We start from the raw sequence: 27,826 nt of genomic DNA, 5'->3' as shown, positions 1-27,826 counted from the left end.
CATTGCAAGCCCCACACTCCTGCACACCACCGGGGGCTCGCCCATGTGCTAACCCTCTCGGGCCCCGCCCCGGGGGCCGGGCCGTGCGGAGCCGGGCGGTGCCGCGGTTCCCATTGAGGCCGGTAGCAGGCCGGCCCCCGGCTCGGCGCGGCCAATGGGGAGGGCGAACGCGGTCGAGCCTCTCCCCGGCCTCCCCCGCCGTCGCCGGGCGCCCGTCATGTGAGGGGGATATAGTACTACGGGAACGGGGCCGCGCTCCGCAGCCGCGCACCCGCCTCCCGGGGGAGCTGCGCCCGCTCGCCGCTGCTCCGTCCGCTCCGCGCTGCCCTGCGCCGCCCGACCTTGCCCGGTCCTTCTCGCCTCGTCTCTGGCGCTGGGTGTCTGTCGTAGGGGGCTTCGTCGCTTCGTTGTGTTCTACGTTTTGCATTTTTAGCGTTTGTTGGGGTTTTTTGTTTGCCCCATTCTTGTTTTGTTTTCTTTTAATCTATATCTACACGTATAGATATATTTCCAGAATTTTTTTTTTTTGTTTTGCTTTTTAATCTCGTTCTCGTGGTTTGGTTTTGCTGCTGGTTTCACCACCCTCCCACACTCCTCCTCCTCTCCCCCCCAGTTTTCATTGTTGTTTTTGCGTTCTTCTGGTCGTTCTGGGTATTTACCCTCCTGTCCTCGGCTTGCAGAGGAGTTCAGGTAAGGGTGTGCGAGAGGTGCGGAGGTTTGCGCGGGGCTTCGTTCCGCTAGCGGAGCCCCCACGCCCCGTTGCCGCAGCACCAGCAGCCCGGGACGCGGGGGAGAGACGGGGGGCAGGGTGGTGGTGGTGTTTGTGCCGATACTGCCCCGTCACGGTGGGGTGGAAGGTTAAATCCTCTACCCCGTGGTGCAGCAGGGGGGTGCTAGGCTGCGGCCAGGGCTGGGGGATACTGTTTTCGGGTTGGAGCCGTGCTGTGCCATGGTGTGACAGGCTGGGGGGGGGGGGGGGCGGGTTACTCCCGGTCATCGCGACAAGGGGACTACGCCGGGGTGGTGGTGTGTGTGCTCGGGCACCTCAAACCTCCTAAAAGAGAATGGAGGGAGCAGGAAACCAATTAAAAATAATTATATATTAAAAAAAAAAAATAAATCAAACCGTCAACAACATCCAGAAAACACCACGAGGAAACCAAATGAGCGAAGGCTTTGCAGCCTTGGAAACCTTGTTGTACTTGTGGTGGGGTGAGAACAGTCTGTGTGTGCCGCCCGTCCCCGGTAGCTCGCACTGTCCGGGCTGTCAGCCCGGGTTGGTGGGGGAGCAGGGTGGCAGCACTCGTTGCGGATCAAATGCTTCCTCTTGTGGTAGCCAAAGTTTTGTGCTGGAGGGAGTTAGCTTCCAGAAAATAACGCTTTAGGAACGTAGCTGTAGCTTCCCGAAGGCGGTGGGTTTGGAAAAACCCAAACCAATGGGTAGACCCTAAATAATTTCTGCTTTTCTCCCCCCTTCCCCGGCTGGTGTCCAGGGAACAGCACAGCCACCTTGCAGAATGGATGAGAGCAAATGAGTCTCTTCCTGGCTCTTGATTTATTTTATTTATTTGCTTTAAAATAGTAATTATCATTTAGTGGGTTGTTTTTTGTTTTCCTCATGTATTTCTAGTTTAATTTCATAGAAATGATGAGTCTGGTTTGCTATCTGGTTTATGGTTCTGTCTGTGGAGCAGAAGTCAGCCTGAACAGATTTAAATCCTTCTAGGGAACAAGAGGAAACCCTGAAGAGATTAGCCCTAAACCAAAAAAAGCTGTAGCAGTATGCATAGGGTAAGACTGTCAGCGTATCTGAGCCCATACACTGCTGTGGGATCAGTTGCGCTGGACTGAAATGACAGCCTGGGGGATATTGTCCCCGAGTTCCAGCACCTTCCCAGGCCATCACATTTTAATGTTGTTCTGAGTCAGAATATACCTCTGTTGTGTTGGCTTTCTTTTTTCATTTTTATTTGGGTGTTTTTTTATTGTCAGTTTGTTTGGAGGATTTTTTTGTTGTTGGTTAGGGTGGTGGTGGGGTGGTTGTTTTTTTGCTGTTCCGTTGTTTTGTTTCGTTTATTTAGCTGGGGATTAGATAGAGAGGTTTTAAACAGAACAATATGTTTCTGGCAGAAAGGACATCGTAACAACCCGGGGAACTCTTAAAAGCTGGAGACTCTGGTGCTGCTGTGTGCTGTTGAACAGCTGCTGTATTTCATTTCCCAAGTGGCTGTTTTTCAGATCCCTCTCTAGGTGCTTACATTTCTAACGTGTTTTCAGGGCTCCTAAAGATGAAAGTCCTTCTGCATTATTAGTTTTCCTAGCTTGTGGAGCTCTGGCCTTTTTTGTTATTGGTGGTTTTTTTGGTGTTGTTTTTAGGTTTTATTTTGGGGTGGGGGGAGTTGTTTTGGTTTGGATTGTTTTTTGTCTATTTATTTTAATCTTCTGGTTGTGGCAAGGTAGGGATGTAAGCCTTTTGGTCTGGCCTTTAGGATAAAATATAGCCCGGGCCTGATCCTGCATTCCAGGCATTCCCCAAAATCTTCTTGGCTGTTCTGCAAGTTTTGAGAGCGCACAGAAAGCAGATCTGGCCTGTAATGTGCCTGGATCTACACAGGGGCAAGTCTGACAGTCCCATCTCTTCTTCATATGTCTCTGGTTTCACCAAGTGACATTGCTTCTTGTCAAAAGCAATGGGGAAATGAGCATGCTGGCTGCCTTCTGCCAAGGTATGTTGCTCACAGCAGTGTGTGGCTTACCCTTCTCTCTCCTCTTTAAGCCATTGTTCAAGTTAGGGTTCAGTTTCCTTTGAGTTATATGTATGGATATATTTGATATGTGGCTTCCTAGTCCTTAAGGGCACTTTAATGAAAACTTAAACTTTTATTTTTAATGTTGTTTTTGTTTTGTTCTATTTTGTTGTTTGGGGTTATTTGGTTTTTTGGGGGGCGGGGAGGACGATGATGGTTATGTGGAGTTGTTTTGTATGTGGGTTTTTTTTCTTTGTTGTTGTTTTGTTGTGGGTTTTTGTTGTTGTTTTGGTGGGGGGAAGGGGTTGGTGTGGGTTTTTGGGGTGTTTTTTGGAAGAGCTTTCCCAGCTGGTTTAGGTGCATGCTCTTTCCCTGCACGTGGAGCATGCCAGCTTTTCTTAGAAAATAACCACGTTGCAGTCCAGGTTTCACTCAGCACCATTCTTTGGAAGCTGAGTGTAGAGAAAGGGAAGAGGGAGGATCAGAAACCATGCAAGGGCAAGTCCTCCTTTCTGCCCCACATTGCACAAGGCAGTCACCAGTTTTGGTGCAAGATGCAAACAAGCTGCTTGGGTGAATTCTTAGGGGAAGCCAATACAAACTTCTCAGAGCGGATTGTTTTTTCTGTTTCGAAGTGGGAGTAGGTCAGCTCTATGATTTCTGCTGAAGGAACTTTCTGTCAACACAGAGATTGGGGGGGGGGAGGGAAGAAAAAAATGTAATTGTGTGTGCCAGAAATAGTTCAGCTCATCTGACTCTTCACTTTTACTACAAGAAATGATTATGCTCTAAGGTCACAAAAGAGAGCCACTAACCTCTGTTTGAACTTCCTCGTGCTCGGCACATGTGGGTATTTCATTATCGGTTCAGCAGAAGAGCTGACAGGCCACGCGTACCAGGAAAATGTGCAATCTCACTCCTAAGTCTTCCTTTCAGCCTGCCGCTGCTTCCTCCGTGTGTGTGTGAAGGAGGAAGCTGTAGCTTTAAGAAACACTGGGTTATTGTCCCCCTGTTTCCCATGAAATATCAATAGAAGCTTCCAAGGGGATTGAGCTCTTTAAGAATGTTGTGTAAGATCTCTCACTCTGCGTTCGCTGCGGCACTGAGCACATGGATGCCTTTAGATTTTTCTCCAGAGAAAGCTAAGGCAGGGCATATTTTGGAGATCAGGCAGCAAGGATGCTCCGCAGTGGCAGTAACAACCATCCCTTTCCCTGCACAAAACTGGGAGCTATTGACTATTCATGGCAAAGCCTCCAAAGCGCAGCGGCAGAGCCTGTGGAAAATGACAGCGTGTAACAAGATTGACTGGCATTTCCTTCACGCTGGGTCACATGCCTGCTAATTCACACACACACACAAAACCTCATAGGCTGATCAAATGACTTCTATCTCTGCAGTCCACATACCTTCCACAGAAAGAGTTGTTTTATTATGCACATACACAGCTCTGTTCCCAGTCAGTCACCTTGAGTGAATGACTGTGGCCAGTGTTTGCTCTGCCTGGGAGTCTCTGCATTTGCTCTCTGAGGAGGTCTCCCTCTGCAAGCAATTTATTTATTCATTCCCCCCCCCCCCCCCGCGGAAACAAATACACAAGTGACCTTCCTGCCTTCCCCTCTCCAGAAACCTTTCTAGGAAGTTTGCTTGACTTAATTGGTGAAGCACAGGATGGTTACCACTGTCAGCAAGCCGTCAGTGTTGCTGTCGCTGGGCTGTGCTGGGGAGGATAGATTTTGCCCTTGTGGGTTTGCAATGGGGGCTTTACGGGATGCTGTCTGCTTGCTGCCTCAACACAGTGGGGAAATTGGAAGTGTGGCTGCCCACCATGGGTCACAGTGAATTGAGATACGGGAGAGGAGCTGTATAAGCCCTCCCAGTTTAGCAACTGGCATGAAGGTCAGATCCCCTCAACCTCCCTACCGAGAGAGGGGGGAATGTGGAGTGATGAAGTGAAACCAGCCACCAGATGGCTTGCCAGGACATGGTAATTAGCTCAGTGCAGTGCCAGCCTCATTAAAGGCAGGTGAGGATGACGTTGGCACACTGATTCATTACATCTGGAGGGGAAAATCCACCTAGTAAATGCTGAAGCACAGTAAATATTTTTGGCTCCTGACAGATTGATCCTTTCATTATGCTGATTAGCCTGTATTTGTGGAACTGAGGAAGTTAAAAATAAGGTTGGTGGAAAGCTACAAGATAAGGAAAGGATTTGCATTTTATGGCCATGAGCAATAAACTTTTTTTTTATTAATTTTTTTTTTTTGAATGGTTAAAATTTCAACCCCTTGGTTTTTTTCTCACAGTTTCCTTCTTTGGCTCTAGTTTTCACTTTTAGGTGAAAGCACATAATTTCTTTTTCTCTTGCCAGTAATATTCTGGAAGGGAGCTGTAAATCTAGAATGCACACAGTTGGGAAATGATTTCTGAAAGAATTCTTTTGCAAATATGTGGTGCAATCCTCCAAAACACTTTGGCCCCGACAGTCCTCAGGGGGTGGTACAGACATATCAAAGCGTGTAGCAGCATGTGTACTCAGTGAGACTGGATGCTTTGGATTTTCCTATGAGCAAGAGGACTTTACAAGCTTTGGTTCATGGAGATAAATGATTAAACCAACTTCTGACTGTTGCTGTTTTTGTTTTCCTACACTCAGGCTCTCACCTGAACTTTCACCGCCTGGTATATGCTCTTGGGATATCCATAAGAGATCGCTCAGGAATGGTGGATCACTTGCTGCCTACTGATGAATCCTTTTCATCTACAAGATCTTCTCTTGGATACTTTGGGGACATGACAGCAGGGGTGAGGTCCTACCAAATGCTACCCTCCCCCCTGTCAGAAGATGACAGCGACTCCTCCAGCTTTTGTTCTTGTTCTAGTCCTGACTCCCAGATTCTCAGCTCCAGCTATGGAAGCACATCTAGTGCAGAAAGCCAGGACAGTATCTTAGACTACTTACTGTCCCAGGCTTCTTTGGGGAGCACCACTGCATCATGGTGGGACAAAAGGAGACTTCAGCCAGTAGTGAAAGAGGAGTACTTTAGGTTGCCTGAATTTGCTGTGGATATGGAAGACTCAGGACCATTTCAGCCCACGCTTGAGGAAATTGAGGAATTTCTGGAGGAGAACATGGAGCTGGAGCTCAAAGACAGACCTAAAAGTGAGACCAAGGACTTGAGAGCTTGCAGCCAAATTTCTGTTGCTTCACTACAGCAAAAAGACCATATGTTACCCAGCACTAGTTTAAAAGAGAGTAAAAATGAACAGCTGAGCAGCTCAACGGAAGGTGGCCAAGCTTCAAATGGAGGAATGACCCTGGAGAATGGGATACCAGTTATGCTTCAAATTCAACCCGTACAGGTCAAACAGGAGTCCAACACGAGCCCCAGTTCCCAAGGACCAGCACAAGAGAACATTAAAATTGCACAGCTCCTAGTCAACATCCAAGGACAAACGTTTGCCCTTGTGCCTCAAATAGTTCAGTCGTCCAATTTGAACTTGTCCTCTAAATTTGTCCGCATTGCTCCTGTCCCCATCGCTGCCAAGCCAATTGGGCCAGGAGGTATGATCCAGGGTCAGACGGGAATCATCATGGGTCAGAAATTTCAAAAGACCCCTGCAGCAGAACTCATTAAAATGCACAAATGTTCTTTTCCTGGTTGTACTAAGATGTACACAAAAAGCAGCCATTTGAAAGCCCACCTGAGGAGACATACAGGAGAAAAGCCTTTTGCATGCACGTGGCCGGGTTGTGGATGGAGGTTAGTATTGGGGTGCAGCACTGCCCAATCCTTCTTCTCCTTTTTGCTCACTTGACCTAACTTGCCAAGCAAATGGGTTTGCAGACTGACTTATAAACTGTTTCTGTTCCCCAAACTTGTTTGATTGGTTTGAGAACTAAGATCTATTTCTTCCTGTTAGGTAATCCAGGGGCTTTGGTAAATTAAATAGCAGAGCATCACCTGCTGGCACCAGCTGTTTAAGTGACTTTAAAAATAAAAAGTAATCCACGGTAATTTGTATTTCATTCCAAAAGGGTCAGATTAATCTTATTACCACAGGCAGTGCCTTGTGTTCACATGGGTCTGGTTGCCACACACCAGCCACAGCAGATACTTGTCTGGTCCCAGCTGAAGGCTGTAAGTGAACTGGGTGATTTAGGGCAGAATCGCTGTGCATGGCCACGTGGATTCGACTGTGTGGGGCTGATGCGATCGCTGAAGGGCTGTGACAAGTGAGTCTGGTTAAGAGCAGCAGCATTCTGTTCAGATTCTTCAAAATTGCATTCCATCCCACTCCTTCTGGAAATGCTGGCAGTGACACTCCAGTGTGCTCTTGGTTTTATTCTCTGCACTGATTCAGAAAAATGCATGGGTGCCACTCAGAGTTGCAGCAGGCTGTCAGATGTAACAACACAACCAGAAGGCTGAAGTGGAGTGAATGAAAGAGTGCAGGTTTGAGCAAAACGTTTCACAGAGGGTATCTACTAGTTGAAAGATTAAAAGAAAAAGTAGGTGGTGGTTTGGTTTTTTTCCCCCCAAATATTTAAGGAAATTTTGACAGGAGCCTTCCTCCCCTCTTTCCAAGCAGCTGTGTTACTAGCCTGCTTGCTGGCAAGTGTTAATGTACAGCACCACGAACTGTGACAGGAGAGAACAAAATCTTACTTCCCTTGCATTAAATTAAACCAGACTTCTTTCAAAGAACATCCTGCAGAGCTTCAGTGAGCAATGTCTAATGAGGAAAGGAGTTGTGATCATGGGGAACAGATGGGGTAAAAAATAACAGAGTTGTATAAAAATGCAAGTATGTGAGACATGCAGCGGTTAGAGATGGCTGGGTTGGTTTGAGGGAAAAGGTCAGAATAGAGCTGAATCCTCTGCTCACCACCTGGACCAGCTTGAAATTTGCCTCTCAGAAGGACAAGGACTAATACAATTAATTTCTGTGATGATTTTCTTTACCATATCAGTTTATAGTGCTTCTCATGAGCCAGGCTCAGTGGCTCACTGCTCAAGATGCACTAAAGTTCAAGTTGTGTTCTTTAGCTGGTCGGTCCCATAAACTGTAGTCTGTTTTGCTCCTGACCTCCAGCACAGGCACTTGGTCCTGTTTATTTGGTTGCTAGAGTATGTGCATACAGGCAGCAGATGTGAACATGCCTGTGGGTGTCAGGTTGGCTTTCCTTGTGCTGGGATGTGAGCAAAACTGATTTTTGTGACAAATGCACGAGGCATGCGAGAGTTTGTCTGAGATTTATACCAGTGCTCACAGTGGCTTCTGTGGCTCAAGTTCAGGAGCTTGAGGTTTTGCCTGTGGGTGACTTTCTCCAGCTCTGGCTTATTACAGAGATGGTATTTCACAGATGTTGAAACCAAGGGGAGCATTTAGGAAAAACATTAAGTCGTAAGGAATGGAGACTGAACTGCGCTGGCGTGCCTGCCATCTCCCAGTGTTACAGCGATTGGAGTGGATCAAAAGCAGGATGTAGGTGTAAGGTGGGCAGGAGAAGAGCAGGTCCCACAACTGGGAGCACGCTGAACCTCCACTCTTAGCCAGCAACAACTTTTTAACGCTGAGGAGCCCAACAGGGATGAGAATGTAATCCCCTTAGCTGTGAGGAGTGTGTCTCTTGTCCACAAACAGCTGCTGGAAGGGATTTTCAAGCACACTATTGCTGTTCATCTTGTTGCATTTCACAGCCCAGGCTGGCACCCCAGTTCCCAACACCCCCAAACTTTGGAAGGGCTCAGCTTCAAGCAGGGAGGCAGCACTTGAGGAGCTACCTCTTGGGCTCACATCAGTCCTTACCACCAGCCTGAGATTCCTGCACATACCCTACATGCTGCTCCCACATCAAAGGCCAGGCCAAATTGAGCACTAAATTACTCGGTCCCCTTTCATCAATAAAGTGTGTTTACCCTTTCCACAAGTTCAGTGAGGGCTGTGATCTCACATGACTTAAGTCAAACGCATCTGGACTCTCTGTTTGCTCCCAGTTTTGTATCATCTCAAAGTAATTCAAGCACTAAACCACTGCTGGGCTCCAATTCCCCCCTCCTTTCTCTGCGTTCTTGTGCTTGCGTATTTATTTTTTCACCAAAGACACTTAAGGTCTGACCTCACTGAAGACAGCACTTTCAAAAACAAACCAGCGTTGCCTAGCACAAAGAGGCTGAGCTGTGGGGGGTTAAAGCTTTCCTGGCTCTCTGGGCAGACCTGTTATGGTGAAGCTCCATGCTTTAAGTGCACCAGGGTAGGGATGTGCATGCAGCAGACCTTTTCGCTAGCCCCTAGGACAGCTGGACAGCCCTAAGCACCTCCTTAGAGGAGGCTGAACCCTGCTTGCTTGTGTTCTTTGTTGGCACAGGACAAGAGTTGTTTTGGGCAGGCTGCAGAGAGGCATTCATAAGTGGCTGGTGACCCGTTGCATTCGATAGCCTGCTGTACCGGGCAGTGTGCTGATCCGTGGCATACCAGCTTGTACCTTTGGCACATGTCAGCCTCTGGTTAGAGCTGCTTCTGAGACAGCCCTGACCAAAAAGCTGAGCTGCTGTGTGAGCTAGTCCCCAGCAGCTGTGCTATGGCATGGAGCAGGAGAATCTCCTGCTGTCGCTCCCTGGTGCAGCAGTGTACAAAGCTGCAGTGGTGCATTAGGCAATTGCATTTAAGTGTTTTCACCATCTGTTGGGTTGTAGGTGCTTCCCTACAGCCAATGCTGCAGGTGACAGTGTGCAATGCAAAGCTCTGACTGGTGTGGTAGGGAGACTTTAAAGGTTTGTAATGCAAGTGGCCAGGACAGTGTGTGGACTGAGTGAGTTTGGGGCTGACCGTGCATGTGGTTGGCATCTCGCAGACACCTTTTTTGCTGGTACTTTGCAAAGGGGTTTGCAGGTATGTGAGAGAAGTGCTGGTTTGCTGTAGTGGTGCTATGGGGATAGGCAGAATGAATATAGAGTCTCCCTAATGGAGAGGGAAGGTATGACCTGGGTCATTCTCAATGGCTGGTGGCCATGCTGGGACCATGGAGTACTTGGCTGAAGCTATTGACGTTTCTTGCCATGTGAACCATATAGTGATGTCCTTGTTTGACCAGGAGATACAGGACACATTCTATGCATCAGGGAGCTGTAAGGTTTGTTTCCAAAGGAGATATAGTTACAAGTCCTTTGGGATCCCACCAGATGAAAGAATGAAGGAGATTCTTTAGTTCCTATGGGATTGCCCGGATTCCTCCACCTTTCCTTTTGAAGAAGTGGTAATGACTTGGGATAGTGAGGTGTTCAACAAGCCTTGGTTTGTTTGAATTTGGCATTCCACTGGAAATTATTTGCAGTTTTCTTGAGGTGATCTTAGTGCCAGAATGTGCTGCAGATACAATTTCACTGCAGATCCAGGCCACCAGATGCTCCCAGCTTCCTTGTCCTAACCTTTGTATTGTTTTTTTGTAAACACACCAACAGCTCAAGGTTTATTTCTGTGGGCGCTGTAAGTTGATCTTTCCGTGACTGCTGGGGAACAGAATTGCAACATTCCTGCCTCTTCAGCTAAGGACATCGTTATGAGGCAGAGTGTATTTTTGTCAGATGAATTCATCCAAGCTCTCGGAGTATGAGTGGAGCTGCTCGTTCCTCTTATGTGTCTCTTTCTCCCCCACCATCCATGCAGTCCCCATCAAAATGTGCTTGCAGATGTCTTGTGCAGGATTAGCCATGTGCTACTGTGCTTCTGTGGCAGATGATGACCTTAATGGCCAAGGACTGGGACAAGGCAACTCACTCACATCTGGTTTTACACCTTCTCTGAGTGATAAGGCTGTGTATAAACAGATGTCTCTTTGCAAAGCCATTTCCCCCTCTTTGCTCCCTCTTTTCCCTGGGCCCAGTTCCCACCACTGGCAGCAGGTCCTTTCCTTGTCCAGCGCTGAGTCCTGCAGAGGTAGTCTGCATAAGCAACATCCTGCTCCATTCATCTGTTGTTCTACAAGAGCATCCTCCAGGGATGTGGCGCTGGAACTAGCTCATGACTAAGGACTAAGGAGAAATCCCTGGCCTTGCTGTTCATAGGTCCAGGCCATGGTTTTGGGAAATAGAGTCACTAGCGAAAGCAAATGTTTAGGTACTAGGGGTGAAGAGAAACTCCTGCTATATCCTTTATGAAGAAGTATCCCAGGTGAGGAACAGGGTGATGGCTTCATTAGGGCATCTGCCTATTGCTTGTAATGGTGAATCTGACACTTTCACCATGGGGATATCAAAGCAAATGCAAGGCAGCAGACCAAGGGAATGGGTGAATGAAATGCCCTTGGGCATATTTTACCCATGGTGAGTATCTGCATGTGCTTTGTGCTGGCTTCAGAGTATTCTCTGGGTACTATCACCAGACTGAAGAGCTGTGGGAACCAAGAATACCGTTCCCAGCCATCCTAGTGTGTGCACCCTGTTCCTCAACTGGTGGTGGGAGATCAGAGCTAATTAAAACCTTTATGTGGAAACTTATTTTCTTGCATGAAAGACTTACTCATAGGAGCCCAGCAAGTCCTGTTTTTCCCCTTTCATAAAAGCAGTGAATTCACTCTGTTGGTGATGTGCTATTTTGCTCCAGATGGGCACATTTTTCTACATGTTCTTTCCTTCATTTATTCAGCTAGTGCCCATGACTTCATTTATTTATTGTAAATAAACAGCTGATACCATTTCTTGCAAGCTCTCTTTCTGTGCTGCTCTTTGTTTCAGCTCTGGCAACAAAACACTTAATTGCCCTTTGTCAGGCAGCAAATTTTTTGTACCCATCTGGACAGGACTGTTTTAGTGTGACATTTTTAATTAACCCTTTGGCTCCCAGTCATGTTCAAGCTGGAAATAGAGCCAACCTCATTGTTAGGACCAAAAGATTAGCTTATTTGAGTTCAGTAAAGCCTGTGGGATTCATGTTGCCTATTTGGGGATTTTTCTCTGGAGATGGAGGTGGGAAATGCCTAAAATTGAAATTATTCTAGGAGACAGCTTTGGTAATTAAAGTTTCAATCTTGATTTCAACCTACTCATGAAGTAACTATGCTAATGGTCGTTGGGATTTTGACTATTACAGTGTTGAGCATCTCTGTTACTGAGGTGTTACTATTTAGCCTACAGAAGCACATAAAAGAAGATATTTTTCCATCTGGATCTGATAAGCTTCTGAGTAGCTATGTCTGCATGTTATCAGGCAGCCACCTCAAACTAGGTGCAATTACTGGATGTCCTTTGTCCTTATGGCAGTGGGAGGCTGGAGCAGTCCTCACCTGCAGGACATTGGTTGTTATCTCTGCTTGAGAATGGTCTGTGCTTGTATTTGCAGGAGAGAGGCTGAGGGACAGGCTTTGAAGGGGACTGGCAGAGGGGCCAGAAGGGTTTTAGTGTTTAGTTGACCGCTACTCATGTTGTTTGGTTTAGGTCAAGGTAAACAAGCCAAACCGACAAAGAACAAAAAGAACCCAAAAAACAAGAAAACCACCTCAACCATTTATCTTACAAGGCTTCTCTTCCCTCCTCTTGCAGGTTCTCCAGGTCAGATGAGCTGTCCCGGCACAGGCGCTCCCACTCGGGTGTCAAACCCTATCAGTGTCCTGTCTGTGAGAAGAAGTTTGCTCGAAGTGACCACTTGTCCAAACATGTCAAGGTGCATCGGTTCCCACGAAGCAACCGCTCTGTCCGCTCCGTGAACTGATTGGTCCCACTTGCCCCTTCCTGCCCAGCCATCCTACAGCAGCTGATGACAGTACTTCGCTCACTGTGTTTCTAGTGATAATTTATTTGTCTCCACTGAACAGTCAATGCTGTTACTTGATACCACCGTGTCTGAGTGTCCCATGTCCTTTAAAGATGATTTGAGAATGAAGTTCTTTTTGGGTCAAGGGAGGGGGATGCTTCTTCCTTTTGTCTTCTTCTTTTTTTTCTCTCTCTCTTTTATTTTTTTTTTAATTTTCTTTTTTTTTAAGGATGTTATTTTCCTTTCCTACCTTTCCCCCCTTTTGCTGCTGCTTCTTTTGGAAATTACAGTGTTTTATTTTTAGCTGTTTTCTGCTGCACAGGAAAATGTAAGAGTTGCTTGCTGCTAGTTAATTATAGCCCTGGCATTCCTCAGGGCTTTGCTCATGTACAGGCCATTCATTGTGAGTTTTTATTAAGCTGCTCTATTTGTCCAGTTTGGAAACAGCAAATTCCTTTTGAAATGAAAACAACTCCTTTGTTTTTGGGTTGCCTGAGCTGAGGATTTGTAGGGGCTGGCCATAGGAGGAGGAACAGTGGGAGTTAGGGACAGGGGGAGGCAAGGCGTGAAGAGCGCTGGAATGTGCCTCTGTGCCTCTCTGACTTCTCTGGCTCACATTTACCTTTTCCTTGGCTAGGGCTACATATAAATATTTATGTATATATATTCACACATACATATATATATAAATATATGTATTTAAGCAAAGGCATGTCCCAAGCAAAGCCAGAAGCTCAGGCTGGATGAAATGGCTTGGAGTGAAGCCTTGTGGTGTGGCTAAGCGCATACCATGTGCATGCTTCTCCTGTCCTGTGCTGCTGTGGGGGTGAAAGGATGCCCATGCATCGAAGGAAATGCTCCTTTCCTTTGACTCTGGTTCACAGCATCCACTGTCATTAGCAGAAGAGCTGTTGCCTAGTGCATACAGCAGGAGTAAGACATTTGTGAGAATGGCTGAGTTCTGTTCCTGTCTCTGCTCCTGTCCTCTTATGTGATCTTCAGAGAGAAACCAGAGCACCAGCCCTGGAGGTGCCCAGTGGTCCTGATGAGCACTGGGCATCCCAAGCATCCACTGCGAGTCAGTGCCTCACTGGCTGGAGCTAGGTCTCCATTTGTCCGCTGGCCGGCAGGGTCTTGTAGGATGTACCTGTACCTGGGGGAGGGCAGTGGGAGGCATCGTGGCCTGGTGGGGCAGCACGGTGATATCTTCTGTCCAAGGGTGAGCTTCAGTGCTAACCCTCTTACCAACAGCCATGTCAGAGCTCCATGCATCTGGGGTGGGCGAATGGGTGAGAACAGTAGCCAAAAGAAACAAATTTGTGTGGTAGCTGGCTAAGAAGGGAATTTAAACAAATAATCAGATGGTAGCAGGCAAGTGATTTTGTTTGTGTTTCTTCTTGTTTTGTTTTTCCTTTTGAACTCTGGCAATTGTAAGAAGCTTTAGAAGAAAATAGAATTCAGTAATTAGGAACGATTTTATAATGGATGTTGCATTTCCTTTCCATTCACAGAGAGCATCTGTTTGTCCTTTTGTTGGCGAAATGGGAAGTAGGAAACTGCAATTCTAGCGCTAGGCAGAGCAGGAGCCTGTGCTGTGCCAGAACAGCAGGTCTAGCTAAAGCAAATGCATTCCTTTTTGTCCTCTAGAAATTAATATAAATGAACTATCATCTATTGACTGGTTTATATCACATCCTATGAATGTATGTAAATAAAACTGTACATAGATGCATATCTATATAAAATATCTTTTAATAACGTATCAAAATTTGTGTAAATTGGAAACAAAAAGTACCTATAAAGCCAGTGTACATAAGTTACAATTCTGTATATTTTCTTTTGTTCTTCATAAAAAAAAAAAAATATATATATTTACTTTGACAATAAAATGAAGATGGAAAATTTAAATCCCTTCTCGAAATTATTATTCATTAATTTACTTTGTAACCAGCTCTGTAATCAGGACAATAGCACTTAAAATTTTGATTCACCTGGACATAACCTTTCAGGTGCCTGTTAACAGGGAGATGATGGAACAGACCTGAAGTTGCCTTCAGAAATTTTTCTCCTCTCAGAGAGTTCCTGGGAGGTGCAAGGTGTTTCGGCTCTCCCTTCGCTGCAGCCCTCGCGCTTTGCCTGGCAGCCACACTGGGACCCGAATGCCTTCTGTGGTTTCTGACTGCTGTGGAACAGGTCTGCAGCTGCAGTAAAACTGTGTTTAATAAACTAGAGCAAACAGGTTTTGAGGAAATCCAAGCTCTAAAGAGAAGGAGGAAGGGCTTCAGAGTTTGATGGAGACTGTGACAGTGACTCACTGTGTGACCCAGGATGAAGGACTCGGTTGCCATGTGTTGCAGTTCTCTTTCTTGTAAAATGGGGATAATAATGCATCATAGTCATGCTGTGGGACTTAATTTATGTTTGTGTGGTCCTTGGATGAAAGGAGCAAACAATAAGACCAGTAGTCACAGGATTAGATTGTGAAAGAAAGAGTTGGCACTGCAGAGGTCTTGGTGCCAAGGTGCTTCAGATGGTTCTTCTGTAAATCCCACGTCTGAAAGAGTGGTGTGGAGGATCTATGGTACAAAGCATGCCTCAGGCCTGAGGAGAAGACACCCTGTTCTACAACAGCCATTGCTTCCCATTTGTAACAACAGGAGCATGAACATTGTACTCGGGTGATCTCCAAGGCAGAACATCTCTTGCACTGTGCTTTTGATTGCTTGGCCTCCACTGGAAGAAGAAACCAGCAAAGTTATTGGTTCTGAGTCTCCATGGGAGCAGTGGCACTGTGGCTCCAAATCTTCTCCCAGCAAGAATCACTCTGAGGCTAATGGGCACTCAGGGATTAAAGTCTCTCCCTGAAGAACAGCCACCACAAAATGCTAGCTGATGAGTCAGGGCTCTCCAGACCCCTGATTAATTTTCCCAGAGAATGCCAGTGAGTCTGGCAAGAGGACCGAGGGATGAAGCAGATGTAAGTTCTGTAGCCTGAAGACCAGAGTCCTAGGAACAGCTGTTTTAAGAGTGCTAGTCACATATACTCTTTAATTAGCAAGCCTGCACCAAGAGGATCTTGGATTCCCTTCTGTTCTCACCCTATTTACAACATGCATTAAACTAGTTGCTTTATTTTAACCAACAGCTCAGTCTCCTCCCCATCTCATCTGGAGTTCTGATATTGCTGTCACTTTGGGCAATTTACCCTGCAAGACCCTCGGGGCTCAACTTGTTGTTTCTCTGCAAGAGGCAATATTTAAAGTTGAAGTGGAGTAATGTAAAATACCTGCTGTTGGAACACAGCAATCTAAGATCTAAGCTATGTTTCACCTGGAATATTTTCCTTGAAACCCTCTCCCTCCTCTCCCTCCTCTCCCTCCTCTCCCTCCTCTCCCTCCTCTCCCTCCTCTCCCTCCTCTCCCTCCTCTCCCTCCTCTCCCTCCTCTCCCTCCTCTCCCTCCTCTCCCTCCTCTCCCTCCTCTCCCTCCTCTCCCTCCTCTCCCTCCTCTCCCTCCTCTCCCTCCTCTCCCTCCTCTCCCTCCTCTCCCTCCTCTCCCTCCTCTCCCTCCTCTCCCTCCTCTCCCTCCTCTCCCTCCTCTCCCCATTTTAAGTATGGTTGTGTGGATTGTGGGGGGTTTTCTGGCTAGTACCTCTAAGGAAATCTAAGCTTATGTAAAAGTTACAACATTTTGCTCAGATTAGTGCTGTGTTTGCTGTGAAAAGGAAGTTAGCTCTGCGTGAAAATTAATGATGTTTTCAGAAGTTTGTCACAAACTCCTAGAAATTTCCAAAAGAGATTTTAATATTTGTTTTGTGTGGAGTTACTGGCCTGTGTGGGCCTTGATTCATAAGAAAAAAATGCCCTTGCCTTAAGCCTTATTTCTTTTTATCCACTTGAAGATAAATATGTATATATGTAAGTGCTTTGATGCCACAACTGTAGATAAGTTCATTATGTCCCTGCTTCAGCAATTCTGCATGGCAAAGCACAGTGTGGTATCATTATAGATGTGCCTAAGTCACACCGACTTTAAACATTGATAATTTGGGTTCTGAAGTGCGAATGGATGTGTGCAGTGTTAGAGCCTTCACATGATGGTCATGATCTGATTCCTAACACTTGTAAGATCTTCACATGTTTCTAAAAGGTTTTACTGGCCATTTCTGACTGCTTAAGGTCTCTTCATCAGAGCTAGTGGTGAAGGAATAGTGTGAGAGGTGAGGAGATGTCAGTTGGGATGGCTGTACTCAAGGTAAGAACTAAGCATACAAAACGTAAAAGGATATTTCTGTAAGGTGACTTGACTTCTGTCACCCACAGCTAAACAAAGAGCAGTGGAGGGACATGTCCAAGACTACAGAGCAATGCCCAGGGCAAATGGGAATAGAGTCTAGAAGTCCCAAATCTGCTCTGTCCCAGACAATGAGGCAAATCACACACCAATAAAACACAGGGGGTTAGAGAGGGCAAAGAGAAATAGGACAGGTAATTGAGATATCAGATAAACAAAGAAAGGTAAAGATGGGACATTGGATGAAGTGAGGCTGCACCAACTTTTGGAAAGGATGCCAAGGAGAAAGGAAGGAGAGCTTGCTGGATGGTGCATTGCACTTGGGAGTCACCAAGGTAGAACTCTCTAGAAGGGTCCTACTGCCCTACCTGTTTTATGTGGGCCTTTTAGCTCTGGCAGTTTCAGAGGGAGCTCAGGAAGCAGCACCCCTTTGGAAATCAAGCCAGTCTACTGAGCTCAGTGGTGTGATGAAAAGTGGCAAATCTAGCTCCCTGGAGAGGAGGGCTTGGTTTAGACCCTGTGATTTTCGCAAGTTCCCTGCTCTCTGCCCTCCGCAGGGGGTTGTTTTCACATAAATCCTTGTGCAGGGAGCCTTCTCCTTGTCTAAATAGCCACCATAGGTTTAATCCAAACAACCAGGTGACTCCAGCACAAAGCTAGTGGCCATAAGCAGCGTTAATGATTACCCCAGGCCCTTTGGGTTATGTAAGCCTGGATGTGCTGTACCAGGGGCTTTCATCTCAGATCTGTCCTCCCTCTCTGGGAGAAATACCAAGGACCTGCCAACACACATAGAAAGCTGTTTGGAGCCAGCTGGGATGTTCCTTCTCCCCTTTTGACAGCACCTATGAAACGCGTTATTCACTTGGCTCCGCGATTGCCATGCTTTGCTTGCTTGTTATTCAGAGGCATTGCTTTTAAAGAACGAGTTGTTCTAAGCTCCCACTGACTCCAGTACAAGCCAAGGACAGTGATTGCCGTGGCTTATCTGGGGGGAAAAACTTCCCAGCTTAGGCAGGGACATGTGGATCTTGGTGGATCCTTGGCTTCGCTTTGTTCCCCCCTGAGACATCTGTGTTTTTGTGACTGTTAATCTCTTATCCCAAGGTTGTAGTTTTGCTCTTGCAGCCTTTTTATCTCTTTTTCTGTTTTTTTTTTTTTTTTCCTTTGGGTGTGTGTTTGAAGGTGTGTGGTGTGTGAAAAATAGATGTTGTGAAGAATCTTCCAGCCTGAACATCTAGTGTACATTTGCACACAGCTAGAGGGATTAGACTTAATAACTCCTCTGGTTAAACAATCCTATATCATGAGGTTTGTGGCTCCTCAGTGCTCAGTGTTTTACAGTTCAGAGCTTCAATCTACTCTGCCAGCTCAGTACAGGTCTTCCTCCAGCTGGAGCACATCCTTCATCTCTTGCCATGTTCCCTTCCCAAGTACCACTTTTCTTATGGTTTTGTGGTTAGGCTGACTCAAAGACCATGTAAGTACTTGATCTCCTATGGAGCTAAGGCTGGATGAACCTCTCAGCCCTTGGAGAAGTCTGTTGCAGAGAGCTTTCATCAGCTCACCCACATTGCCCTACAGCATGTGTGTGCTTTGGCTAGTATCTCACTGAGCTCCAGCTTGCTATTCAAACATTCTTCAGTTTATAACAACATCTGACAAAGCTCTGGCCATCATGAGCAGAGGACAGTGTTGGCAACCTGCTGAGTGCAGCAAGCTGAGGTGCTAGGTAAAATAGAAGTGAAATACATGAATGACAAGCAGCTGTTGGGAAAGACAGATCTCTTCTTGCTCACTCTGGTGCACCTCTGGTAACTCTTCCCCTATTCATATTGGATTCATAACCATCCTGAAAGGGAGAGAAAATCTAGGTGAATGTGGCCTATAGTTTTCTGGAAGGGAACATAGGAAGGAAAACAGAAACTGAAGCAAGTTACACCATAACAGGCAGTGCTCTGTCCTCTCCAGCGCCCGAGAGAGTGACAGGCCCTGTTTGCTTACTGTTCAGGAGGAGGGTGGTCTGAACTAGCAGGCACTGCCAGAGCAGCTGATGTACAGCTCTGGGACAAAAGCAGCTTTATGGCAGGAGGTTTAGTGAATGATATTCAGAGGGTAGAGATTTGGACAGTTGGTAGTACAATGAGAAGGGGCTGGGATTGCTCACTCTCAGTCCCTCAGGTCCCCTTTTTCTTCCTTCTGACCTTGTAGCTGATTCTTGGAGTGGCCTTGAGCGAGACTTAGCACTTCCTGAAGCAGAATTGTTATTTATCCATATGACCCAGATACCATGAGCCTCAATAATTATAAGGCACTCAGAGATCTTTAGTGGAAACATCTATCCAGGAATTGTTTTGCATATGACTGAGGGTGGAGTCCAGCAACCCATGAAAAGAAAGGTACAAAGAATTACTGTTCTGTATCTAAAAAAGCCTCTGGCAACTGCCTCTTCTATTGAGTCCAGCGGGCACCAGTTTAAGCCCTGACAGTTATTCCAGCATTATGGTTACAAATACAGGGATTGGGCTATTGGGCTGAAAAGTGTCCAGGTATTTAGTTAACTTGCCTTCCATAAGTGGAGGAGTGACATGAACGTTCGAGTTTGGCTGTTGATGGCTGACTTGTTCTGAGAAGTCTATAAATGGCAGCCAGGTAGTCTCTCAATTTAATTTCTCTGATGTGCGTTGTTTTTCCATGGACAACATGTCCTGGACCTTAGAGAGTTGGCTGGAGCTAGCTTCATTCAGACTGGGTGTCCCTGGTGGCAGATAATGCATTGGGGAGGGCAAAGGGCTTGGAAATTTCATGATGTCAGAAGGGCTGTCCTGCAGCCAGGGCAGCTGGAAAAACAGCCGGGCTGCGTGACAGCGGCCGGGCTGCGGCAAGGGGGCTCATGGACCAGCGCCTGTGCTGGACCTCTGCTCCCCTGTGCCTGCTTCTCAGGTCTGACCAGGACACTGTGGCACCATGGAGCTGAGATGTGGATGTGAGCATCTTGGGGCAGGGCTTACGTGGTGAGCCCTTTGCTGTGAATGAGACTTTGCTGCCCCAGCTGATGTGGAAATGGCCTCTGTTTCAGTCTTGTCCCTTCTGGAAGTGGCAGATTCTCCTGGGGAAGGTCAGCTTTGTCTGGAAGGGGAGCATGGGGTGATAAGCAATCTGGCCTCTCTCAGAAAACAGAGTTAGTTACAGCTGACAAGTTTGCTGTTAAGCGCTTCCTCTTGCTTCCTAGGAATTAATGGCACAACTGGAGGGTGTTCATTTACCTATCACCCAGGACCTTTACTCTCCTCACAGAGTATTCTAACAACTGATAGATAAACACACATTAGTAACACATTTGACTTCAACAGAGCATGGATTTTCTTTGGCATTGAAGGTCACAACAGCCCTTCTCAAGTGCTGCCATTGCCAGAGTGCTTACCCCTCATTTAGTATCCCTTGCACTGCCTTGTAGATAATCCAGGCCTGTGCATGAAATCGATGACATCCATGAAAGTTTAATGTGAATCAGTCTGTGCCATGGCTAAAGGAATGCTTAGCAAATTAAAATTGGTCCTGATGACTGCATGCAAGTTACATGATCCCCCGTGGAGGACCATGAATCCAGGGAGAGCTGGAGCCACCTTCCTTGCTTTGCTCCTGCATTTCCATACCAATCTTAGTGAAATAAATTAACTGTGCTAAATTAATAATAATATTTGGCACTTCTCTAGCATTTTCCAGCTGAGGACCAGGACATGCTTCCCAGCAGACAGTTAAACCTTTCAAGCCCCTGGAAGAGTAGTTGTCACCTTCATTGTGCAGAGTCAGGAAAAGGATCTGAAAGATTTGACCAGTTGCTCTTCTGGTAGAGCTGTAGAACAAACCCAAATGTACCAACTGCTTCTGAGACCCAGGCATTAACCACAGCTTAATCATTGACATGAATTTGGCATGTGTACACATGTGAGGTGTACACATGTGTACAGTGAGGTATAGATGGAGTGAACTGAACTGCACTGGGGAAGAAGTGGAGATGCTTTTTAGCCTTTTGGAGAGGCTTAAGATCTGCATGAATTCAGGCAAAAGGAAAGATATTGGTGATATGGCATGAGTGATGCTGGCACAGGTGTGCTGTGACCCTCACAGCCTGCTGCAGGACCTGGAGAGCAGTAGGGCAACAACTTCTCTGTATCTGCTTGTGGAGTTTCCATCACTGGAGGTGTTTAGAAGGAGATTGGATGGGGTGCTTGGTGCCATGGTTTAGTTGATTAGACAGTGTTGGATGATGGGTTGGACATGATGATCTCAAAGGTCTCTTCCAACCTGGTTTGTTCCATCCTATTCATTCTATTGTGACTTTCTGAGTGTTTGCAATGGCTCTTGGTGACCTTGGAAGATGAGTTCACGTTCATCTTCTGCCTGGACCACGTTGGTTCCCACAGTAATTATCAAGAAGCTCAGCTTGATTTCTTTTATTTTTATTTTCCCCCCTGACTTTAGCACCCTGTGAAGCATTTTCTCACTAAGATGTCAGCCCTATGGTGTGATCAAAAGAGGGCCGATTAGCATCCTCAGAAGTTTCTTTGCACTAAAAACCATCTGAACTTTGCAATACTTGCCGGTACATCTTTTCCTTCCTTAACTTTGATACTTTCTACTTACTCTTCTCAAACACATTTATTTTAAGGAGATTGACCAGCTGCTGATGCACTAGCTGTTATCTATTAACACAAACATTTTAGATTGCAAAAGAGTGCCTGTTTGGAACATTGGGACAGAAGACCTAGTCCCATGTAATCTCTGCTCTTTATTCTGATCTTTTATTCAACTTTTGCTATTAGGTAATTTGTGTGGGATTTAATAAACTCTACTCTTTGTTGTGATAAGCTCTAATTATTACTGTCAAGGCAGTTTACTGGATCAACAAACAACTAGTCCCTAGCTAAAGCAATGTGCTGTTGAGAAAGAGATTTCTTACCTGCATTATAGTGACTAAGTAGGCATATGTAACCCACAGAGAATCTTCACAAATAAAGGCTCTGTGTCCTAGATGATGTATATTTGCCGAGCAAGGGATGGCCTGAGTCATCTGGCAGTCTAACTAGATGTACAGGACAAATAAAGCACATTTGGGTCTGTCCAGACACAAAGAATTCCTTTTCATTAGGAAAAAAATTCTTAAAAAAGAAAAAAATTGGAAGTGTTCACCAGATGTGGAAGATCAAGGGAGCAAGAGAGACAGCAGAACTGCCAATGTGATTGCAAGCAGTCACTGGGGATGCTGGCTGTGCTGGCTCAGCTCCGGAGCTGCTGCATCGCTTGGTCGCTGTGGCTGTTCGATGCCTGGACCTGCCTGTATTGGGTCTTCAGAAGTCTTTAGAAGTGATGCTCCTTCTTCCTCTTCCTCTTTTATTTTTTATTCTTCACTCTGTGGAGGCTCCCCCTGTGAACTGATGATGTTGTGATTTCACCAGAAAGACTCCATTGATGACCTAATGTTAAAAATAAATAAAGTTTCTAGTGCAAAACATTTCAGCCAGCTGGGGGTTTCTTTAAGTGAAGTTCTATTCCAGGGCTAGCTTCATTCACGCAGCTCTGCAGAGACAATGAGTGGAATCTTTTCATAGTCTGTCCTTGAGGACCCCTCATGAGCCCACATCTGTGTCTACATTAACAGAGGAACCCTGGGACAATGGGTGAAAAGGCAGAGGAAGGCTCTCTGTAATCCACTCGTCATTGCTGTTGGCACCTCCTCTGTCCTAGTTCATGATTTTCCACCAGTCAAAACTTTTCTGTCAAGGGAATTTCAAATTTTTCTGATTTTATATTTTGTGTGCCTTTTTTGGTGGTTGTTGTTAGAAGTAAATTTCAAGAATTATGTGGGGTTGTGTGGTTTTTGGTTTTTTTTTTCCAAACCTCAGCTGTTCTCTTTGAAGTTGACTTTTCCTTCACTTTCCAGCAACCCCCAAAAAGTGACTTTTATGACCAAAGCATGAACAGCTCATTGGAACAGATTCCTTTTGTGTTTGTAGACATTTTTCTTAGGACCATTTCCTGTTTGTCTCTGGAAAATATTCAACTCAGAGTCCCATGGCTGCAACCTCTAAATGTAGCTATGTGATACAAGCCACTTGCCTGGCATCAGCATACAGAGTCCACCCATGAAGACCATCTCAAGGCCATTTGTGTATACTGAGAGAAATGCAGTGCTGAAGAGAAGACTCAGCTAAAGTCTTTGGGGTCTCCAAGCAGAGGCAGAAACAACAGAATGATATTTCTGATTAGTGTCACCATGTGATAGTAACCACCATGAGACAAAAGAGAAAAACTCCAGCAGAGGAAGAAGTTTAGATCTTCGTGGTCATATTCTCAGTCACTCCTAAGCTCAGTCATTATGCCTTGCTTTCTCTCATCAGTGCTATTCTTGGGGCAGTACAGAGGTATTAGCTCCCTAATATTTTGGACAGGCACAAGATCAGAGGTGGACTTCCTTAGCAGAGGTGGAAACATGATTTGCAACATTTGACATCCTGCCTCACGTTTCATCTGCGTGCTTGTGGCTGCCAGGTCAGCATGGATTTGGTTGACATGCAACACACGGATTTGGAACCTCATGTTTAGGCTCTGCATGCAGAGACCAAGGCAAAAAAACCCAAAACCCAAACAGAAAACAACAACAACAACAAAAACCCAACCAACCAAACCCCAAACCATCAAAACCCTCAAGCCCAGGTGAAGTCTCAGCTCTGTCAGTGAAGGCTGAGGTCTTACTGAATTTGCCAGAGTCATGGTTTCACCCTCAGTTTGTACTCAAGGAGCCTTCCCACACAGGGTTAATGACTTTGCTTGCTGGGTTGATCAGGAAGGAAAGTGGGAATCTCACCTGGGTCTGGGGCTAATCAGAGGTCTCAGCTGAGGGCATCTCCAGGTTCCCATAAAGAGAGGAGCTTGGGTGAGTGGGTGGGATGGTGGTGAAATGTTTATTGCTGGCCAGAGAGGTGGTTTGAGTGTGGGTATCCAGGAAGTGATCAAAAAGGGTGACTATAGGTGACTATAACTGACTATAACTATGAGCAGCTGGCCTGTGTAGTGTGATGGTGAGAAAGGAGTCTTCAGCAGGTTCTGTGTTGGGGTGAGTATGATTAATGTGGTTGAAACTTTTACTCTGTTTTAGTTTTGTTTGTTTGGTTGGGTTTTATTTGGGAAAGAATGTCTGTTCATTGGTGAAAGAGGCTTGAGGCTGGTGGCTACAGAATATTTGCTGGTATTTAGGTCCAGGTGGTGATGAATTCTGCATGGCTGGGAGGAGGGGGAGGTTCTCAACTGAAATGTCTGAGCTTAGGGTCTTTGTATTTGGTCTTGCTCAGGGGGGCTGTAGGATAGGTCCCTGATTCAGTTCAGGTGACTGTGCCTAGGCTGTGTCACCAAGCGTGACTCAGGGAGTCATGCCCCTTTCTGGACCTGTTTTCTTTTTGTTTGTTTGGGTTTTTGTTTTGTTTTTCAATCCTGGCATAGAAGAGAGGGCTTCCTTCTGCTCCAGAGTCCAGACATAAAAATAAACCTCTAGTCAAGTCTTTATTCCACTCTTCTCTGGATGAAAAAGGCTGTGCTCTGAAGCACAAAGGGAGGCAAGGAGGAGCAAAGAGTTTAGCCTCTGAGCTAGAGAGTTTCCTAGTACAGGGCACAGTCCAAATTTTTCCACATGTGGGCTTGAGCCCAGACATCACCCTGACAACATGTGGGAACATAAATACAAACAAAAGTAATTTCCAGATGAGGGATGTATGCAATGTTTTCTTTTACTGGCATTTATGCTTGCTTATTTGGCTGAAATTTACAATCAACACTGCTTATTGCAACAGGGTAGCAGGAGGATGCTAGGAACAGAGAAAGTGCCTGTTCAGCTGTGTCTGCATCCCGAGAGGGGTGTGAAACCCATGGCAGCCACCTCAGGGAGGCCCTGTGAAATTTTTAGAGGGAGACAAATCCCAGGAATGAGCAACAACAGTCTTGTTGAAGCAAAACCTTTGGGGGTCTTGACTGACCTGTGACTGTTTAGGTCATTTGTGACCCATCTTGTCTGGCTGTGCCGTGTTAGGTCCCCTCCTTGTGGTGTGTCCTCGTGGACCTGGGTTGGACTTGAATCCTCAGGAACCGAAAACAGTTCCCCAAGAAAAGGATGTTTTGCATTTTATCTTCTTTCATTTGTGACTGATATTATCAGTGATTTATTTTAATTTTTTAAAGGTAATTTTTGGCTAGGAGACTTCCCTAACAGCCTCATCTCAGTGGGATCAGGGCTGATTTGGGCTGCACAATCTCTCAGCTTTCTTATGGGGGAAGAAGGGGAGATGCTGTCTTATACTGGCACCAACATCTTATTCCCTTATGCATTGTGTGCCTTACTTATGGAGCTACAGAGTCTGTTTCTGATCTCCTCTGAAGCTCAGGCTATGAAAGCAATATCTCAAGCTCTTTTTTTATGTCAGAAGATAAACCCATAATTTCTCACATGTGTGTGTGTATATATATTCCCATAGATAGCACAAACACATGCTACTCTCAGTAATACTGCCAGGATGCTTAGGCATGGTGGTGCTTTTCTCTTTCTCGGGTTTTGTTTTGCTTGTTTTTTTGCCTCTCAAAAAATCACTCTCTGAATTTACCTTGATTATATTACAATAGCCAACCTCTGAAGTTGCATCTTTGATTCTGCATGTCTATCAGATCTAAAAATAACGACATCAATCAGTCAGATGAGGCAGTTAGCAAATAGATTTGCCCACCTGTTTATTAATGAACACATGAACCTATAGTTCTATATTGGAACACAGCTCTGCGTCTCCTCTGGCTATTAAAAGAAAAACACCTGGCAAAGAGCAAGGGCACTAAGGCAAGTACAAAGTTTCCACAGTAAACATATTTGTGTTTGCTGAGCAAGTGTTGCCGTAAGAAGAAAGGTGAGGCGAGCAGCTACTGCTTGCTTGTGGAGCCTCAGATTACCAAGCAGAGAGACGACTCTCTGACAGCTGCAGATCTGCATGTTGCAGTTAGATCATACAGGAGAAGGGACGTGCAGGCATCCTTCCCATCCTCTCTCCATGCTGACTCTGTGTAAAGTCCAAGTACACTTCCTCCTTGAATTTTGGCTTCAAACAGCAGCCAGGAGAGAGAACAAGAGTAAAGCTGAGCTTTGGCATGGTTGGTTGGTGTGACCGTTTGAGGCAGTGCCTTTAACAAAGGGACACCATGGCCGAAAAAGAAACGGGAGGATGGTTTGGGGGATTTTGTGTGTGTGCTTGTTTGACTTTGTTTGCTTGTTTTGCTTTCTTGGTTTGGTTATATTTTTCCTGGGTTTTACTGCTTGGTATGGCTCAGCACATGTTCCAGTCTTTGACCTTGCAGAAATATCTCTGCTGACTTGCAGAGCTGTCTTTTCACAGCATCAGTGGAGAGGTGATCAAAGGTATTCCTATCCTGGTTGGATTTGTAGTCATTCACTGGCAGAACTGTAATACAGGACAAAAGAGGCACAGGAGGAAGCTGGGGGAAGAGTGTGCCCAAGGCATGCCATAACCTGGCATAGGGTCTCTGGGAAGTGAAGATCAGGGTGTTCTGATGACTAGTGCTGTTTGTGTGCTGTGAGGCGAGTAGCTAAAAAAAACCCAACCACGTGGATGCATCCATCATAACATCTCCTTTCCTTGCCTCCTCGTTCCTATTTGCGAGCTGTGGTGTGCAGCTCTGCTAGCCACACTACTATTTCTGCTCCCTCACAGGGTCAGCTGAAACATGCTGAACAAGGGCCAGAAGGATAACAACCAAAAACCTCACCACAAACAAAAATGCAAGCAATGTACTGTCTAACTGGGACATGTTAAGACATGTGGCCAAATTTGGGGCTGTGTGGGTGGGTGTCTCAGGTCTTTCTATGCTGATTTCTCGCTCTGCAAGAGACCCAGCAGTTCAGTTAAGGAAGATACCTCTTTATAATTAAACAAATAGTCTTGTGTTACTTTATGATGAAGTCTCCCATCTGTCTCCAGCAGCAGTGATGCAAAGGAGCTGTTAGGTTCACATTAACAGCAGCTGCTGTACCTGGGCCTGGTTCCTCTAACGTTTATATAGGTTTGGTAGCAATAAAGATTTATCTATATTTTTTATGAAGCTGTTAGATCCCATAATCATGCTTCACAGCTTTATTTTACACGGTGATTTTGCTGACCATAAATGTGCTAAAGCTGAACGTTTGTATTATTGCTGTGGTCTTAACCCTGGGTGTGATATCTGGGGGAAAGAGAATCAGAAGCATTAGAAACTCCTATGATTCACTGATGTGTATGTCACTGTGTTTGGCTGCATGACCTGCATTTTCTGCCTGGGATTTGCTGTGGTTTAATCAGAATCACAAAATTATGTTTAACAAGGTCATAAATGGCAGTCAGCTGTCGTTTCTTCTGCGTATTAAAAGCCTTGAATAGCCTGGAGAAATTCTGTGAAACAGATTTGCCACCCCTTATCCCTCCTAGATAAACCCTGTCTTTGTATTAGGGCAGGAAATACTTGGCGAGTTAGTATCCTAGTAGTTTCTGGTTGCATCCAAATGTTTTGTGTCAGAAGCTAGTACCTGCGATGAGATTGCTCAAAAAGAAACTTGTAGGCAGAGGAATATTTCCAGGGCAGACAGAAACTTCCTTTGAGCCAGGATTGGTAGTGGGAAGTAGAAAGGCATTTTTTTTCCCCCCTCCTTGAATTTTCATTAAAAGCTACATTCATTTGGGATGGGTGTTGTCAGAGACGCATGGGACCTAGCCTGGCTGTATCATAAGCCACAGGAAATTACTAAGAGCAATAGTTTACTGAGGCCCCTTTGCATCCACCTACAGAAGATTTTGTGTTGCTTCATGTTACTGAAGAACTAAAGTAACCAAGTGATCCTTAGCATGTCCTTGTTCTCCTGGTGGACATAAAGTGGCCCCAATTAATCAGTTGCTCTTGGCTGTCTACAGATGCTATTTCATTGATGAAAAATAGCAGTTAATATTG

At 45.7% G+C, this 27,826-nt stretch overlaps 1 protein-coding gene across 2 annotated transcripts; it reads left to right on the top strand.

Annotated features, from left to right (window-relative positions):
* The first annotated feature begins 264 nt into the window (after window positions 1-264).
* KLF15 (KLF transcription factor 15) lies at window positions 265-16,000 on the top strand. 2 transcript variants are annotated; one of them, XM_068154103.1, is made up of 3 exons: window positions 265-690; window positions 5,407-6,514; window positions 12,293-16,000. In XM_068154103.1, exons 2-3 carry the CDS (start codon window positions 5,472-5,474, stop codon window positions 12,459-12,461), a joined length of 1,212 nt encoding a protein of 403 aa, XP_068010204.1. In that variant the 5' UTR covers window positions 265-690; window positions 5,407-5,471; the 3' UTR covers window positions 12,462-16,000. The 2 variants fall into 2 exon arrangements, with proteins under 2 accessions (XP_068010204.1, XP_068010206.1); XM_068154105.1 differs by lacking the exon at window positions 265-690 and having other exon boundaries at window positions 4,656-6,514.
* The last annotated feature ends 11,826 nt before the right edge of the window (window positions 16,001-27,826 follow it).

The sequence above is a fragment of the Melanerpes formicivorus genome, unplaced genomic scaffold, assembly GCF_026170545.1.
Source record: "Melanerpes formicivorus ecotype bairdi unplaced genomic scaffold, bMelFor1.0.p_v2 SCAF_28, whole genome shotgun sequence".
NCBI classification, from domain to species: Eukaryota; Metazoa; Chordata; class Aves; order Piciformes; family Picidae; genus Melanerpes; species Melanerpes formicivorus.
The sequence above is the reverse complement of the archived record's forward strand: the minus strand, read 5'-3'. Positions and strand labels throughout refer to the sequence as shown.

Coding starts and splice junctions, on each gene's coding strand:
- KLF15 (XM_068154103.1), top strand. CDS start 5,472: ATGGTGGATCACTTGCTGCCTACTGATGAATCCTTTTCATCTACAAGA. Junction 6,515..12,292: donor TGGCCGGGTTGTGGATGGAG/GTTAGTATTGGG, acceptor CTCCTCTTGCAG/GTTCTCCAGGTCAGATGAGC.